Source organism: Bacillus rossius, chromosome 2 (assembly GCF_032445375.1).
Source record: "Bacillus rossius redtenbacheri isolate Brsri chromosome 2, Brsri_v3, whole genome shotgun sequence".
Taxonomy (NCBI): Eukaryota; Metazoa; Arthropoda; class Insecta; order Phasmatodea; family Bacillidae; genus Bacillus; species Bacillus rossius.
This window is the reverse complement of record NC_086331.1, coordinates 14803163-14821770: the sequence shown is the minus strand read 5'-3', so window position 1 is coordinate 14821770 and position 18608 is coordinate 14803163. Positions and strand designations below refer to the sequence as shown.

Sequence of the window (18608 nt, the reverse complement as noted above, 5' to 3'; positions counted from 1 at the left end):
TAGTATTACTCTACTTAGTATAAATTTTTTTAACTTAAGTAATCCTTTAAATCAAATTTAACCTTAGTTTTAAAAATGAATTTTAAGGATGTCACAAATTCGTTACACAGAAAACAAATTGTATGTATTTTTACAAAATATCCTTGGATACCAGTTGCCAAGTAGTTTGTAATACTACCATATGGATATTGTAACTTTGTACAACACATTGCTACAGTTATTTTTGCATATATGAAATACTTTTTCGAGCTAAACTGAGTATTTCTTACGAAAATTGGCACGAAAAAGTATTTTTTTGTGGTTCATTCAAGTATAATTTTTTATACTATGGGAAATACAACCTTGTAATAAATGATTGGACTTTATTAGGTCTTATATTTGCCTACTAATGTGCGCAGTTAATACTTTAAAGCTATTCAGAGAACGGTTTACAAATAACTTTGATGATACAAAGCATAAATTCCCGGGTAAGAATCCGAAACCAGTATTTCTACGGACACTGTTTTGTTTATATGGAGTTGTCTTCATGTAAATTTTCAAATATATGTAATTTCACATGAATATTTATTTTACATTTACAAAAAAAAATACAGTGTAAAGGAGTTTTTGACGTGACAACGTCTAATAAATCGACGAACGCCGGCTGCACGCACGAAAAGGTGTCCCGTTACGCACATTGTTCCGTTACGCTGTGTCCCGTTACGCTCATTGTACGCTTGCGCCGCATCTTTCTCTCTTCCACTCGACTGTTTATAAAGTGAAGTGAAAAGTTAATGTGGTTTTCCTTGCTTATTACAACAACAATTTCGGCAATAAAGGTTAATTATTCTTGCATTTTAAAAATCTGATTACTAGTATAATTTCAAGTATTTATTCTTTTATTATTAAAAAATGATTCAATTTTATTCATAAAGTATGCAATCATTTCATTAATGTTTTGTTATGACGTTGTCACGTTAAACTATCGTCCGTAAACCGACTTTACAGACAACCAATTTTTTTTTAAGGTAGGCCTATATAGTTTTGCGAAATAACGGATTCTCTCCTTTAGCCGAGAGTTACATATTCTTAGGGGCATGCAGATTTCGCGAAAAGATTTCGGGGCTAGATGAAAGTTAAAACACTGTAGCACCGTCTGTGTTTCGTGATTGGGAGAGTTTCTCCCAGGTACACGTCGATTGTAACAACACCAATCACAGTGATTCATTGCGGAAGTAAACGCGTCCTAAGTGACTCGTTCAGATAAGGCAACGACTTCTCTCGCAGACGGCTGCCAATCACAAGGAAGAAACCGCTGGTGCGGGTATACCTAGTCGCAGTATAATAAGTGTTCAGATCTTTTCGCGAAAAATGGCTGCCCCTACGATATTCCACACCACCAAATCATACGCCCTCCCCAAAACTCTAAGCCGTGTCCGCCACTGAACTCCGTGTCCTAGGTTGGCTGGTTCCCATGACCACACCAGAAGCAGATATAGCACTGCTACGACACAACGCCGCCTGTTGACATGTTCGCTTCCCGGAGTTATTATTAATCGTTATTTGGACAGGGACCAGGAAGCGCTAAGGTCGACGCCAGCATGAGTATCGAGTGCTCCAGTAGCCACTAATGGCAAGGCGGTGCTGAAAGCTGCGTCAACCTAGGAGACTATTGAGTGGCGACCCTATAATGTTATCACTGAAAGGATTGTGAACACACACATCCTTGGTGGCTTCTTAAATATTCAGTTGGAGAGTTTTCAAACGCAGCGGTGTGAAAATTTCAAGTTCGGTCACGTTGAAAGGCTTCCAATTAATGTTTGCCATAAGTCTTGAAAGTATTCTGAAGGAGGGGGTTTGTGAAATAACGAATTGCCAAGACTCCTATGAAAACACGAAATTAAAAATAAAATCCTACGAAGAAAACGGGGAGGGTAATAAGAAAGGTTTTTACCCCAAGTAACAAAATTCCATTATAAATATAAATATATATGTCATTGATGACATTTTGTGCTTTATTGGTGTATTGAAATTTTCGGGTCTTATTATATATATTTTAAAAAATATAGTTGAATGAAGAGAACTAGGGTCTTGTCTACGTAGACGGTAATTTAACCCATGCAACGTAGGATTAACCGACTAATCATTAGAGTCACGGAATTTTCGCGGATTCATTTAGTCGCAAGCTAGAATGCAAACCTCCACACTGTAGCACTGTGTTCATGATTGGACCGCAGTTGTTTGGACACGCCCCTCTACGACCGTGAGCCGATAATGTCCAGCTAGGAGAGAAGTAAGCGAATCAGGTAGTGCCAAATAACAAGGATAAAAATGTTCTCGCTAAGAAATCAACCAATGGGAAAGTAAACATGGGTCGAGCACACCTATAACTTTGAATTCTATCCTGAGGCCAGATGAATCCGCGAAATTTCCGGGACTCTACTAATCATTCATAAAGGTCACGTCTCAAGATCTAATAAATGTGACTTTATTTCTAAAGGGTTAATTTTCAATGGTTTGAGCGTGAAACGTACAAAATAATTCCTCAGCTGGTTGGAGTCTTACGCGAAACGTGCTAAAAGTTTTCTGTTAACTTAAAAAAAAAAAAATGCCGTGATCATACCCGTTTCGACACATTTTTGTTCAGAAAGCTTTGGCCTAACCTGTAGGGCCTGGAATAATTCTCGGTTCCAATGACTTCTAGGATAGACTCCACGACCCTGTATGTACTTGGAAAAATTACTCCTGCTCATTGGTAGAGACCTGAAAAACTCGCGATTTAAAATCCCTAAAGGATAAACTCCATGATCCTCTATGCACTTGTGCAAATTACATCTGCTGATTGGTTACCGACTCGTAACACCTGTTGACTGGAATGATCGTGATTCACTAATACTTCTGTTAAAGATTTTTCATTGGCCCAGAGTCCTTCAGATAAACTGTGGCCCAATCACTGAAGCAAAATAATGTCAAAAGTATTTGGACTCTATCCTATCGCGAAATGAATCCGCGAAATTTGCAGGTCTCTACTAATGGGGGAAACAACTCTACATCGTTATTTCCAATAAAAATGTTGTAGAGTTCCAACTTCAAAGAATCTTGTTTTCAAGTAATTTTGTCGTGACGAACCTGCAGTCTCGCTCTGCACGTGCGGGACAACGAAGTGAAACGATGATCAAGATGGCGCCTCGCGGCCGGCCGTGTGCGACGGGCGCGCGACTTGTGGCCTGCCGGCGCGCCAAGGCCACGCGGCGCGGCTGCGCGCGCATCAGGAAGTGCGCGGCTTCTGTGGTCCCGGCAGATAACCGCGTGGCGCGCGCCCCTTCCCCCCCTCCTCAATACCACCCCCTCCACGGCCGCTTGCAGCTCTTCTGGCAGTTGCGATCCACGCCGCATGCCTCTCCGCCTGCTGCAGTAGCAGCACTAGCGGTCACAATTTCTTTTCCGGGGGGGATGGAGGTGTATTAAAAAAAAAAAAAAAAAAAACAAGAAAAAAAAATTAAAATTCTGTGTATTCAAAGAAACTCACGTCAACACATTGGCAGATCCAGAGGTTCACCTCGGAGGGGGCACTCTAGGATTTCAGAGTAGCCAGAGAAAAAATGTCTTAAAATTACTAAATTTGTATTTAATCTACTCACACTACACATAACATCCAACCAACAGATTTTATGATTCTACAAGAAATTCATTAATTGTATTAAATTATTTTATTGGTTTCATAAACAATCATTTTTGTCGGCAATATTAATGTAGCAGACAACTGGTTTTTCGGGGGGGGGGGGCACTTGCCCCTGGTGGCCCCCCCCCCCACCCTTGGATCCGCCACTGCGTCAACAACGATGGGGTTCGGACTGTTGCATCATCTTTATCAACGTGCGTACAGCTTGAATCTCCCCTGAAGATGGCGACTGCAATGCCGACCGAAACTAAAGCCCAGCATCCTCGGACGACGGCGCGAGAAAGCCTGAGATCCTTACGATTTTTTTTTTAGTTGGTGACTGTGAGGCAGTTAGCAAAACAAATAGAAATAAAAGGTGCTTCTAGCGCGGTATCGCCTCTAAGCTCAAGGCTGTGGACTGGCGTGCAGAATTCTCGTCGTGCGTAGGGGAAATATGTAGGGGCATGCAGATTTCGCGAAAGTATTTCGGGACTATATGAAAGTTAAATCACTGTAGCACCGTCTGTGTTTCGTGATTGGGAGAGTTTCTCCCAGGTACATATCGATTGTAACAACACCAATCACAGTGACTCAGTGCGGAAGTACACGCGTCCTGAGTGGCTCGGTCAGATAAGGCAACGACTTCTCTCGCAGACGGCCGCCAATCACAAGGAAGAAACCGCTGGTGCGGGTATACCTTGTTGCAGTCTAATATGTGTTCAGATCTTTTCGCTAAAAATGGCTGCCCCTAGAAATATGACATCTGAGCGGTAACCATTACACATTACACGGCTTGGAAATGCAGACGTTGTAGTGCAAGTCACTTGAGTGCTTTCAAGAATCTGTACCTGTTTTTTTTTTTTTTTCATGCCTGAAAATTGTTTCAGTCATTTTCACTCGTCTAGAAATGCAGTTTTAAAAACGAAATACAGGAACAGAAGTACTCATTCGTCCTCAGCGTATTCTCAAGTGGTTTTCGCAAACAGATGACACTCGGATGTGTTGAGCGGTTCCTTCCGTGTGTGTGCCCGGGCAGGCGGCATCCGTGGGAAACGGAAGGAAGTGGACTGGGCAAAGCGTCTCGTCGACACCCAGGTCGTAGCACGGGCAGCCTATTTTCACAGACGAGAGAGCCAAAACCCGAAGTTCCCCGAAGTTCATGTTTTTGACGTGACAACGTCTAATAAATCGATGAACTCCGGCTGCACGCATGAAAAAGTGTCCCGTTGCGCACATTGTTCCGTTACGCTGTGTCCCGTTGCGCATATTGTTCCGTTACGCTGTGTCCCGTTACGCTCATTGTACGCTTGCGCCGCATCTATCTCTTTTCCACTCGACTGTTTATAAAGTGAAGTGAAAAGTTAATGTGGTTTTCATTGCTTATTACAACAACAAATTCGGCAATAAAGGTTAATTATTATTGCATTTTAAAAATCTGATTACTAGTATAATTTCAAGTATTTATTCTTTTATTATTAAAATAAAAATGATTCAATTTTATTCATAAAGTATGCAATCATTTCATGAATATTTTGTTATGACGTTGTCACAAACTATCGTCCGTAAACCGACTTTACAGACAACCAATTTTTTTTCCGTATCTTTAATGTAGCTATCCTAACCAAATCAACCGTCCACAATGTTTTAAAGTATTTATAATGTGGCTAACCTAACCTAATTGACCATTAGTATCCTTTTATCAACACCGCCATATTTTTTTTAAATGAACAAAAAAAACCCGAAGATGCACGATCGGGCGTTTGGCTCTCTCGTCTGTGAGAAGAAGGCTGCCCGCAGAAGAACGGGGGCAGGTGACGAAGTGCTGATGGGGCATCGGTGGAATGACTGGCCGGAGGGAATCGGGAGGACTCCGAGAAACCCCACGACGCCCTCAGAGGTCCCCCGCGGGAGTCGAACCCGCGTGGCCTCGTCGGTACACGTCCTCGGGGTTAGCCAGAGAAATGACGATGACGCGAGAGTAGGCCTGCTGCCTCAAAACAGCACTTAAAGGTGGGGGGCTAGCTCGACAAGGGAGACAGTTATCTCCTTCATCAAGGGATGACTCCAAATGTAAAGAGTTCTTCAGCAGCGTTGTTTGTTCTAATTCATTTCAGTAGTTCTGTACGAACACAACTAGGGATACAAATTTATGCAAGTATACAGTTATTTGAAGGATTTTTGAATACAACATGGCGGAAAATATTACATGTGGTGTATATATAAATTTGCTTATCTAGAGTTACAATGCAGCCAAACTTCTTTTGTTTCTCTGTGATGCCGTACGATGGTGTATTGTGTGTATATTTACATAAATGTAGGAATAATAACTCCCTTCAGCATATCAAAGGACTCTACATCATCATTGCTTGTTTACTCTGGTTGCCACGGGAAAAAAAAACTTAGGCATCTAGTTTAACAGCTGAGGTTAAAGAATCCATGCTAACTTTAAGAACCGCACTCACTCACCGTGTTAATTTTTGTTTAATTTTGTCGTTATTACTATTATTTGATGGCATGATATTACGCATTTGTATTTGCACAGACGTCTGCGTTGATTGTATAGGCTGTTTGCGACAATAGTTAATAATGTACTTGGCCTATGAAACGTATTCTCAAAGCTTATGCAGTCCAAACTGTGTGACAATCTTCAAACAGATTTGACAGGCGTGACAGTGAATTTTAAACCAATTTCAAATGAGGTTACAAAGATAGCCCTAGCTATTGGTCATCAGTTAGAGATTTCGTAAACACTTCAGCGACAAACAAAGCTAACTAAAAATAAAAAATAGTCCTGAAGTGTATTTCAAACTAACAGATTACTGCTTTTTTTTTACTACTTTTCAAGCCAATTGCGTTTGAACCACCAAAGTATCGTTACACAGAAAAACCTTTCCTGTACTTTTACAAAAGATTCCTTTGAAAACCAGTTGCCAAGACAAAGATTGCATAATACTACAAGAAAGATGTTGAAACTTTGTACAACAAATGGAAATGGTTATTTGTTACATATATGAAATACGTTTTTCTAGATAGTCCTGAGTATTTCATGCAAACATTTGTGCATAATTTTATATTTTAGTTGATGTTTCATTCAAGCATAATGTTTCCAAACCACGTAAAAGATAAACGAATATTCAACAATTGTACATTATTTTGTTTTATTATGCTTATAAATGTGCGCAGGTAATGAATGATGTTCAGGCAACGGTTTACATATGACTTTAACTATAGGAGGTACTGGCAAAACACAAAGCATAAATGACCGGGTAAGAATCCGTACCCAGAATTACTGCTGACATTATTATGTTGTTTTCATGTAAATGTACAAATTTACAAATATTTGTAATTTTACATGAATATTTCTGTTCCATTCTGTTACAGAGTATCAAAACTGAAGTTATGTCGCCTCAGAATTCAGTTCACACGCCTGCTGACTATATCAGTTCTGCTGCAGTTGCCATGACTAGAGCCACGGAATTTTCGCGGATTCATTTAGTAGCAAGCTAGAATGCAAACCTCCACATTGTCGCACTGTGTTCATGATTGGACCGCAGTTATCTGGACACGCCCCTCTACGACCGTGAGCCAACGATGTCCAGCTAGGAGAGAAGTAAGCGAATCAGGTAGTGCCAAATAACAAAGATAAAAATGTTCTCGCTAAGAAATCAACCAATGGGAAAGTAAACATGGGTCGAACACACCTATAACTAGAGACCTGCAAAATTCGCGAATTCATTTCGTGATATGCTACAATTCAAATAATTATACCTTAGCGCTGCTTCTGCAATTGGTTCACTGTTAATCTGGAGGACTGATGGCCAATTAGAGACCCTCACTCATAGAAGTGTCGAATCACAGACACTCGGTCGAGACGACCCACAAGTCAGCAGCCAATGAACAGGTGGCATTTGTCCGAGTGTGTAGAGTGTAGTAGAGTCTATCCTGGAGGTCATTGAATCCGCGAATTTTGCAGGTCTCTACCTATAACTTTGAATTATATCCTGAGACCAGAGGAATCCGCGAAATTTCCGGGACTCTAGCGATAATGAACCAGTGGCCAGAATATGTGGGTGCATCATATGTGTTACCCCACAGTGAACTTACAATGTGGAGACGAAATCTTCTCAAATTCAGTGAGAACCTAAGTCTTTGGTTTTAATCTCTGCTCTCAATAACTGCAGTGAAATTATTTTTTTTTTTTTTTCCACTTCGCCCAAACTGCTAAATTTGATTTCTGTAATACCAGTCACTACTGCGACACCAAAACGATCATTGTAAACACTGCGAGTGTTAAAAACATACTTGAGTCTCTCAAAGGCTGAAAAATAAAACTTAATTGGCTGGCACTTACGTATGTGTACATAAAATTATAGACATTATCACCCATAAAGTATTGCATGAAGTGGCAAGACAACCTTGTCTCCCGGTGCTTTGTGAGAAGCAAATTCCTAAGTAGTACAGTATCAGGACAATAATTAAGGTAAAGTACTGTATTTTAGTTTGTTTTAAGTCATTGTTTTAGATACACACTAGGAAAAATGCAAATAATAATTTTAATTTCATTGCGTGACATTCACGTTTCCTGATATTAAAATAAATAATCTCGAGTGGGCAAGGCTCCAAATATGTCAGTTGCAATTTTTTTTTAAATTTCCGTGAAACAAATTTTATATAAAAAATGCAGTCTCAACCATTATGTGTATTTAATGTTTGGATACGGAAAATTATTAGATGGCATCTTTTTTCTCCTTGAAATCTACATTTTCTTGAGAAAAGAAAGGGGGGGGGGGGGGGGCTCTGCTATATTTGAAAGAGTTGCGTTCTTGATAAATAAAATTAACTACATTTTGGTTGGTAGATTCGTTTATTTGAAGTTTAATTTCCTGCCTCCCCCTCACCCAAATTAAATCTTGCGTACGCTTCTGGCTACGGAAGCATATTCGGTAACAGCCTAAATGTCGTCTGACAACAGCAGAAATCATATTAAATCCTCATTTTAAAAATTAAAATAAAATTCTAAGGAATCAACAGTAAAACTTGGCAACCGAAAAACTATAAAACAAAGCTATACAATGTTAACTTCACAACTTTATGCTATGCCAAATACGAAAACTTTCCATCAAAAGCACAAGTTTTCACTGCAAAAGTGTCCATTAATTTTCATTCATCGCTAAGGGTTGTTAATTTAAAGCATGGGAAGAGATAATGCCACAAACTTCTTTTAGTTAAAAGTTACTCTAATCTATACAAGGACAGTTTTTAAAGAATGTCTGCCTAGCTGTTGCGTTTTACCGCAAATAATTTGAAAACTAGCTCAAAAAAATATTCTTACACTGGAAGTAAGAAATAAAACATTTGAAACTTCAGTGCTCTAAACGAACAAAATCAATGGTGTATCGACAAGTTCACCATAAATGCAAATAATACAGTACGTTCTTGTTGAAGTTCGCACTCGGTAGGACCTGGTAGTTCCTGTTTCTTGATATTCCTGAACTGTGTTGTTGGCTTCCTACGTCTTGACGGCCTAAATGTTTGAAAGACGTTAAGAAAAATTAACTAAAAGACTGAAATAAGCAAATAATTAATTTTATCAATTCAAAAGCAAAGTGAAACAATGAAAATAAAAAAATAGATTTGTAACTGTCTCACATACATTTGTCGTGACAGCAAAATAATTTTGTAGTCACAAAGTATATTTATTAATGACAACATTAATTTAACTCATACTAATAACACACACTTTCTTTTGATAACAAAATTTACCATATATTTTTTGCAATGTTCGAAAAAGTTCTGAACTAATTTCAAAAGAGTTGTTCACAAATTAATAAAAAATATTATGTAGTCCCACGTTTTGTTAAAAGTTTCATACACTAGAACCAGTTTTTAATTCAGCACTTATAAGTTACTATTAAAATGCATACTTGACTGCAAAATTATTTTTCCTCGATCTGCTTCCATTCAGATAAACAAAACCTCACTTCTTCTGTTTGCAGCCTCTAATAGAGCTTCATAACTATTTATCATTATAGGTGATAAAGTTACATGAACTGAACATTTAGATATAAAAATTTTTTTTTGTGTGATTTCCAAGTCACCTCATCGTTCTGGTACGCTCTAATAACTACAAGGCTTGGTGTGAATTCCAATGCTGTTACTTGTGCAAATGGAATAACTCGAAAATTAAATTTCTTCGACACGGATTCAACGTAATAATAATCTGAATTGCAGAGCTGTATTAATCGAATAGAGGTTTTTCGAGCCATACTTTTCAATAATACATACTACAAATACAACAGGGAGAACTCATTTTTACCATCACTTTTTCATTGGCATTGTGTGTACTATCAACATCCTGAATGCATGAATGTCCAAGCACCGAATAAAACATTGTAATTTTATTCACACGAGGATTTTCATTGAGGAAATTCAAAACAACACAGGAAATCAAAAATTCTGTTTCAGTGGAACGCAGGAATCGCTTCGTGTGATCACCAATTGTAAAATCATGTTCACCATTTACCTTCTCTAGAATGGATTTAAAGGCACTAGCAAGGTCATTTCCCGATATGCCAGACAATGCCTCTGTCCTCAAAGTACAATATACAGTTTTACTGCTTAAATAATGACCTATCTTAATATATATAAATCTCGTGTCACAATGTTTGTCCTCAATGGACTCCTAAACCACTTAACCGATTTCGATGAAAATTGGCATTTATGTGTAATTTTTTCCAACTTGAGAGATAGGATAGTTTTTATTTCGATTAATGGTCTTAATCTGATAATTTTAGAGTTTTCTAATGTGATGTATGTATGAGTTGGCAGAAAATCACCACGGCAACGGCTGTAGCATTGTTGATGCTTCATTCGTCTCCATGGCAACGACTATTTCATTGTTAGTGTAGTCCTCATCACTCATTAAATACAGACCACCAATTTTTAGATATATACAGGTAAATAACTATACACTGGTAGAACAAAGTCGGTCTGGATTTGAAAGTGATATAAATTATTCAAATTAAGAAGACAATTACTAACTACATCTGATTTCTAAAAAGGTCCAGTGAACTCTTTACCAAGTCAACCGATTTCGATGAAAATTGGCATTTATGTGTAATTGTTTCCAACTTGAGAGATAGGGTAGTTTTTATTTCGATTAATAGTCTTAATAATTTATAATTAATAATAAACTGATTATCAATGTTGATTGGTGTTTAAGCCCGGGAAACAGTGGGTACTTCGTTTCCATGACAACGCTGCGTGCTCGAGAGTCGGGAAACCATCGGTGCTATTCGTTTTTTCTTCGGTACATTACAAAGCATTGTATTAAGTTTTTGTCAAAATTAATTAATTTTCATTTTATTTCATTTATTATAACTGTAAATAGGAGATTTGGTCTCATTTCCCCCCCCCCCCCCAATAAATACAACCGTGCGAAGCCGGGTCGGGCAGCTAGTTAAATTATATAAATTTAATGTTCTTTTCTAAAAATAAATATTGTACTAACTTCTGCTCTTGGACATGTGATTACATTCTGCACAGGAACAGACTTCTGTGTCCTGTGCTCATCCCTCAGTTTTCTAAATGCTTCTTTTTCTTTAATATGTTTACAGTACTTTTTTTCGGTGAGTCTGTTGTAAGTTTTTGACTCTTTGTATCCTTCACAGAGGTCGTCAGATCAGATATTCTCTCGTAGAATCATAAATGGAATTCGGCGATAAAAAATATGCCTATACATACTATACTTGACTGGTGTTTTAATTTCTTCTGAATACTTATCTTGATAAAGAGAATATATTTTTAAAATAGTTAAGCTTGACTCAAGGTATTTTCTTGAGGTTTGAGCTACGCAACAGTGATATTCTACAATAATTGAAAAAGGATTATTATGCTGCTTCACATATTCTTTTTCAACCTCACAAAGCTTCCTGGAAATATTTTGATTCAAACCTCTGTTGTCATGTGGTGGTGTTTATTAACAAGATTCTTATTTTTTTTTATTTTTATGGTTTTTGTGAAATACAAAGTTCCCTAGAAAATATTTCTTGCGTACCCCGATTTTTTTCTCCTTGAACATTAAAAAAATATTTTTAACTAAATTACCTGTTTGACGCACAGTTGTACTTCATTCAGTACAGTTGAGCAATAAGTGGAATTTCTCATTTTGACAACGAATAATAGCTATAAAATAATTGTTTCCTATCATTTCATCAATTTTTGCACTAAATTTGGATTTGCAAGTATTTGTGCAGTCTATCAGTGGTTTGGTGTTTTTGGCTGGAACACTTTTACCTCTTCGACTTATGTAGGATTTACCTGCTTGATACCTGCTTTACACTTGATTTCCAATACTGGTTGTGAGCAAAACGCTTTTTTTCCCTTGTATTTTTATTTATGTCTCCATGAGTTTGGGTTCTGCAGCAATACAAAACAGAAATTAATCTTACATATGTGAATGCATGCTACGAGACTTATAAGTAGGGTACCCGAATAAAATTATTTAAATGAGTTTAACAATAATAAATATACATGTGAAATTGAATTAAAGAAGCAAGTGAATTTTATGAGTGACATTAGGTAAATGTATGACGTCACTTATTAAAAGAAACTGCAATTTGAAATCTATGAAATCTTCATAATTACATCAGATGTGAGATTAAAGATTGTCAGAAGGGGCAATTTTAGAAAAATTAACTTCTTTTTGAACAACATTTAATAATGCTAATGTATTATTGTGAGGACATTAAGTTAATGTTGAACGATTTTCATAAAGCTGAATAAATGGAATATAGTGTAAACTAGTAAGATTTTAAGTAATCGCGTTATAAAATTAAGATATCTCAATTTATGGAAGCTTTCGGGTAAACATATAAAAAATATCTTAAAATGATTATTAGTAAATACAGACATAAGTGCGGACAAGACGAACATACTGGGGGTTACATGTCAGCGACCAATCAAAACTGCTTTCTGGATTGTATGGTGAACCAGAATCATCTAATAACTCAGCCATACAATCATTATTTTAACCCACTATTATTTATTATGATCACCACACAAACGATCAACCAGAATAGCAATGCCTTCAGTGATTCACGAATAGTAACACCACTGTCGAGTGGCCGAAACGATAGTTTCTAAAATCACTCACTAGAGAGCGTTCTTATGACAAGGTTCCAGCTGAGCACTTAGGACTCTTTTCATTTATGACTGAAATTCGTATGTTGGCAAATAGTTCTAACCGTCAAATAGAACCTTTTCGTGCCAACGAATCAAACAAAGTGATTATCAGTTGGAACTTCAGCGTTCGTGTAACTCGGCTATCTCTCAACAGATTGCAGCAAGAGTACGTTCAACTTGTAGCAGAAGTAGACGGAGCCTTGTCACACCAACTCATTTTTTTCATTTGGAACCTTGTCATTCCAAATGGTCGAGTTATAAAATGTAGTATCAGTGGTACCTATTTCCCAACTGTCGTTTGTCAGACAACACATTGTGTTTGTTTGCGAACACCAACAAACACTGTCGACAGAACATCTGTGGCAGGATACACAACAATTGGTAGGCTACGAACTGTCAAAATTGAGAACAGTTACATGACACCGACTTTACCAGGGTGTGGAACACCTTAGTTTTATTCTCAGTTTAGGGGCAGTGATTTATTTTCAACGGTGTTTTCCGAAAGTGCTCAGACGAGGTTGTACGAACTCTAAGTAGGTTTACATTCAGTATACAACCTAAAGGCTTGTTTGATCTCCTTCAGCGCTGAAATCGGTCTCAGTTTTATCCAAGCTTCTTCTTCACCAAAGGTGTAATTGAGGGGTGACACAGGATAACTTGGCAGTCCATTGCCAAATATATTGTCTAAATTAATGTTCGTGCCACATCAAGACAACACAAAAAGGCCGTGTTTTAACACTTTTATGAATTCGCAAACAGTTTGAACAACTTTATATAAAATCAATGGTCAGAATAAAAATCATGCTGAATTAAAAGCCTAAGATGAACTTGCATTAATCTAGAAGATAGCTATGTGTTTTAGAGCCGCCGTGCTAGTTGGTTAATATGATTTGTTACAACTCAACAAATGCCTAACAGGAAATAAGTACGAGAAAGGTTGCTGAGTACGCCAATGAGTGCCCCTAAGACATGTCCACGTAGGCGCGAATAGCGTGGAAGTAAAGTGAAGGTACTCCAGCAATTATAAATAGTGAATACTGCTGCAAACCAGTGAAATTCGACTGCGAATTCTGTGACTCTGTGACTCTTTGCCGTTTGCATCGGTAGAAGTTCATCAGTTTATCCGTGATCTGCACTCATTTTGTAGTGAATTGCGCCACCCGAGGTCTGAAATAGCCGAAGAAGTCCACTGATTTACAAATCAGCAAGATCTTGGTAACACAACATTCAAGTAGGTACTATCAGTCAACTGATTGAATCTTTTTGACGTGACAACGTCTAATAAATCGATGAACGCCGGCTGCACGCACGAAAAAGTGTCCCATTACGCAAATTGTCCCGTTACGCTGTGTCCCGTTACGCTCATTGTACGCTTGCGCCGCATCTATCTCTCTTCCCCTCGATTGGAACAACCATCGATTTGACTTTTTCGAGGCACTTTAAACTTGAAACACTCCTATTCGTTTCCTACTTTTCCTATCATCGTCCTATCCTTAACATAACACAGATTGGAAGAAGTTAAATAGCAAACATGTATAAAAGTTATAGTTAAAATAATCTCTTCGTTAAAGTAATAAACATATTTGAATTAATGAGTGCAAATAAAAGTAAATTTATCAATTAAATTGTAGATTTCATTTCATTCCTTCTTTGTATCCATACAAAATAGTGATAATTCAATAAAAATTATTCAATTTTATTCATAAAAGTATGCAATAATTTCATCAATGTTTTTTATGACGTTGTCACGTTAAACTATCGTCCGTAAACCGACTTTACAGACAACCAATTTTTTTATTATTATTTTAGAGTGAATAATATGACTAGTTACTGTCTTCTTCCGTAACCCACATTAACGGATTATGATACATTGCTGCTACCAGTTCAACATTTATCTACCTTCGCATTAACTAGATGATAACTGTCGATGGTGCTGTATTTTGGCTTTAAAAGTGTGTTCGTTACGCAATTAAACCGCAAGCTCCGACAAAAAAAAATATGTGTGAGCGTCTTTCAGTACTCGCCAAATTCATTCACTCAAGCAAATTCATGTGTTCTCATGTTGTAAATGCACTTGTAATACGAAACTAGGACAGGAATTTTAACTTATAATTCTTTAAAGTAATACCAAGAGTGATAAATATACGAAAATTGTGTTTTGAACTAAATTTCTGGACGCGAAACACACTTAGTTTCCGCACTCGCCCCTAGAATTCGTTGCCGGAGCAGCTACGTCTGCTATCGAATAATTCGATTGGCAGATTGAAAGGTTAAACGACTTTGATAGAAGCAAAAGTCTTGAAAAAAAAATACTAAACCTGGCTTTGAACCTGATTTTCGACCAGTAGTTTTATTAAAATACTGCCCATCTTTTTAAAATTCATTAAACAGTTAAAACTATAAAGTTTCTCTTTGGCTTTGTGAACTTTGGTTTGCGTCAACCGCAACAGATGGCAGCACCGTGGTTACACATATCCGTTCCATGGGACTTACGTTCCATGCACGAAATTATTCCTACCAGATGTCATACACCGAGAGTTAAGATGTTACACAGCATAAAAAAAAAATAGGTGGGAAAACCCGCTGATAAAACGTCAGGTGTGCAGTTAGTTTATTCTTACAGCGGGTTTTGCAGTCTTTTGCCCCTTCCACATAGTTCGGAGCCCACTATGTTCTCGAATGCCCGGTCGTCTTATCCCTATGTGCATGTCCGTGAGACGTAACACCCTTTCTCTACATTTGGCATTTCGAAATGTGTGTAGCCACTTGTCTATCAGCTGCACTGTGTTCCAGATAATAGTTCACTTCTGTGACACGTACTTTAGGCTGTGACAGCTGAAAATCCTCACGAAATAAACAAAATAACCACAAATTCATGAAAAGCTAGTCTGGTGTTGTATTGATCTGTGTTTGTTTTGTTTATTATGCCACTATATTCAGTCATCAAAGCTGAATGCTAGTTGTCAAAAGAGAGACATATTTTCTTTCTAGTGTACGTACGACAGCCACATGTAATTGTTGAGTTAAGAGAATTTAAATGTGTTTCAGTTAAAGCATTTATAACTGAAATTAACATTTGCTAAAAACAACCGGATCTCTGTGGTCACCAACGTAAGACGTAAACAGATTCGGAACTAATTTTATTTATTACCGAGGACTTGACATTGTTGAATTATTTGCATGTAGGAAAAGGCAATTTCCACCCCCCCCCCCCCCCCCGGGCCAATAAGTTATCAAACGTGCTTGATAAGTGGCGAACAATTTCCGTTTGTTATTTGTCCTGGAAAATTCACGACATTTTTGATGTTGCCAAGCAGAAATCTAACTTTCACACTCTAACACTAGCCTTTTAAGCTAACACTAGCTTTCGATGTTGTGTGAATAATAGTCTTACGATGATAATATACCTATATTTGAAACAAGCCGTTATTGATGTTGGTGGTATTGATGACTAGGTTGGGTTTGCTAACATTTATTACTGATACGTAAATAAACGTACGCTACTTTAGTTAAAGTCGGTTTTCGATATACATAGTATTTACAAAAATCTTCCAGCAGGCATCGAAATAACCATATTTTGTAACACTTGTTAGAACGAAAGTAATGCATAACAGTTTATGGAAGTCGTTGTAAAGTATCCTCCATTGCTGCAGCTAAAATCAGATATGTTTGATTTAACAGATTTTGTCTTTATAATGTACTATTCCGTGATTATTTTATGCACTAACTAGCTTATGGAATCATTTGCAACATATTTTAATAAAAAAAAATAGCAAAGTAAGAACTAAAACTAACCAAACACAAATTTATATTTAACCTTCGTCTATGTACGCGCGTACATTTTTAGTTTTGAACTCAATGAACCTGCCAAGTGTTCACACTTTATGTACTGATTTGCAAGAAATAAATTACAAATAACTGAAGTTATAAAGCTGACTTTATTTTATTGTCGAGTAAAATTTACAGACATAAAAAATGCGAGGAAAAATATATTTGATTTAATACATTGCCGCTTGTTGGAAGGAAAGAAAAAAAATTACGTTTTAGTATTTCAGCTGCGACCTGCCTCAACCGAGTGCGTGATGTAGCCGACCTTGAACACAAATCGTGAAGCGATTGATTGACGCATCACCCGATTAGATTCGGTTCCAATTTCATTCGTTGGTTTTTTTTTTTTTTTTTTTTTTTGCGATGGTCCGCTCACCTTGGCTGACATGATGGGTCGAACAGCTCCCGGGAGCTCGACGGCTTCTACTCTGCAGCGACAACCAGAACACGGCTCCGGTCTCCCGGCGTCGCGGCATTCACACGGCGCGCGACATGAGGCCTCCCAGAAGCTCGAGGACCCAGGTTAGTTTCCCCGGGTCTGACACAAGCCGCGCCGAGCCGCCCAAAGGGAGAGATCGGAACTGATGCGTCAGGCTAACCGAGCACGCGCGTGCGTGTGTTCCTTTTCTTTCTTTCCTCCCCCTCTTCGCTGACGCGTGACCGGCGTCGCACCTGGTGCCCCTCCGCCGAAACTCCGCGACGGAGGTATTGATCCGCCGGTCGCGCGCAGGGCGTAACCCCTGGTTACCGACAACCTCCCCGGCGCAAGTGATTTGGGGGGGTTGATGAGGGGTGGGAAGGGGGGGGGGGGCGCGTCGCCCGCGTTCCGTTTCTGCGCGGCAGGCCACACGCGATCCACGAGATATCCGCGGGTTTGCCACTCGCTGTCTCTTGCCTGCTAGCAAATCTACCTGCATCTCCGTAAATTCACTGGCGTAGTATTCGTAAATTTCACGTTAATTTATTGGTGAAAAAAAATGGATTTTTCGTAAATTAACCTGGCATCTTCGCGAAATATCTGGCCTATTGGTAAATTTACCTGTATCTCCGTAAATTAACTGGCGTATTCGTAAATTTAACGGGTTTATCCGTGAGAAAATGGAATTTTCGTGAATTTACTGACATCTTCGCGAGATTTCTGGCCTATTGGTAGAGACCTGCAAAATTCGCGGATTCATTCGGTGATAGGCTATAATTCAAACACATATACCTCTTAGATAATTTTGCTATTGGCTTACTGTTCTTCTGGACGAATCTCAACCAGTTATAAACCCTCAACCAAAGAAGGATCGAATCACAGACAAACCAGCTGAGACGACTTACAAGTCGGCAGCCAATGAACTTGCGTTATTTGCCCACGTGTACAGGGGTATGTGCAGTATATCCTGAATGCCATCGAAACCGCGAATTTTGCAGGTCTCTACCTATTGGTAAATTTATCTGTATCTCCGTAAATTCACTGGCGTGCTCGTTAAAAAAAAATTGCATCCTCGTAAATTTACTGGCATCTTCGCGGAATTTCTGGCCTATTAGTAAATTTACCGGTGTACACGTAAATGTTATGAAATTTTACTTTTATATTCGTAAAAATCACTGGAATATCAGTAAAATTACTTGTATCTTCGTAAATTTACTGGGTGTAATCGGGAAAAAAATTGTATATTTAATATACATAAATATACATACAATTGTATATTAAATATACATTTGTACATTCACTGGCATCTTATTAAATTTACTTGAAACGGTGTGAATTTACTGGTATATCAACAAATTTATATGCATCTTCGTAAATTTACTGGTACTATCCTCGTAAATTTATTGGTATATATACTGGCATCTGCGCAAATTTACTGGTATTTTTTTTGCAAATTTGCCGGTATCTCCATAAATTTACTTGAATCGTAGCAAATTTACTGGTATCTTAACAGATTTGCGCATATCTTTGCAAATTTAC

General features: G+C 38.0%; 1 protein-coding gene across 1 annotated transcript in view; it reads right to left on the bottom strand.

Annotated features, from left to right (window-relative positions):
- The window catches only part of LOC134529123 (endothelin-converting enzyme homolog), a 135327-nt gene extending 118060 nt beyond the window's left edge, over window positions 1–17267 (bottom strand). The window contains exon 1 of the mRNA XM_063362876.1: window positions 17028–17267. Coding sequence (XP_063218946.1) covers window positions 17028–17039 — 12 coding nt within the window. The 5' untranslated portion in view covers window positions 17040–17267. The remainder of the gene's footprint in view (window positions 1–17027) is intronic.
- Between the last annotated feature and the right edge of the window lie 1341 nt (window positions 17268–18608).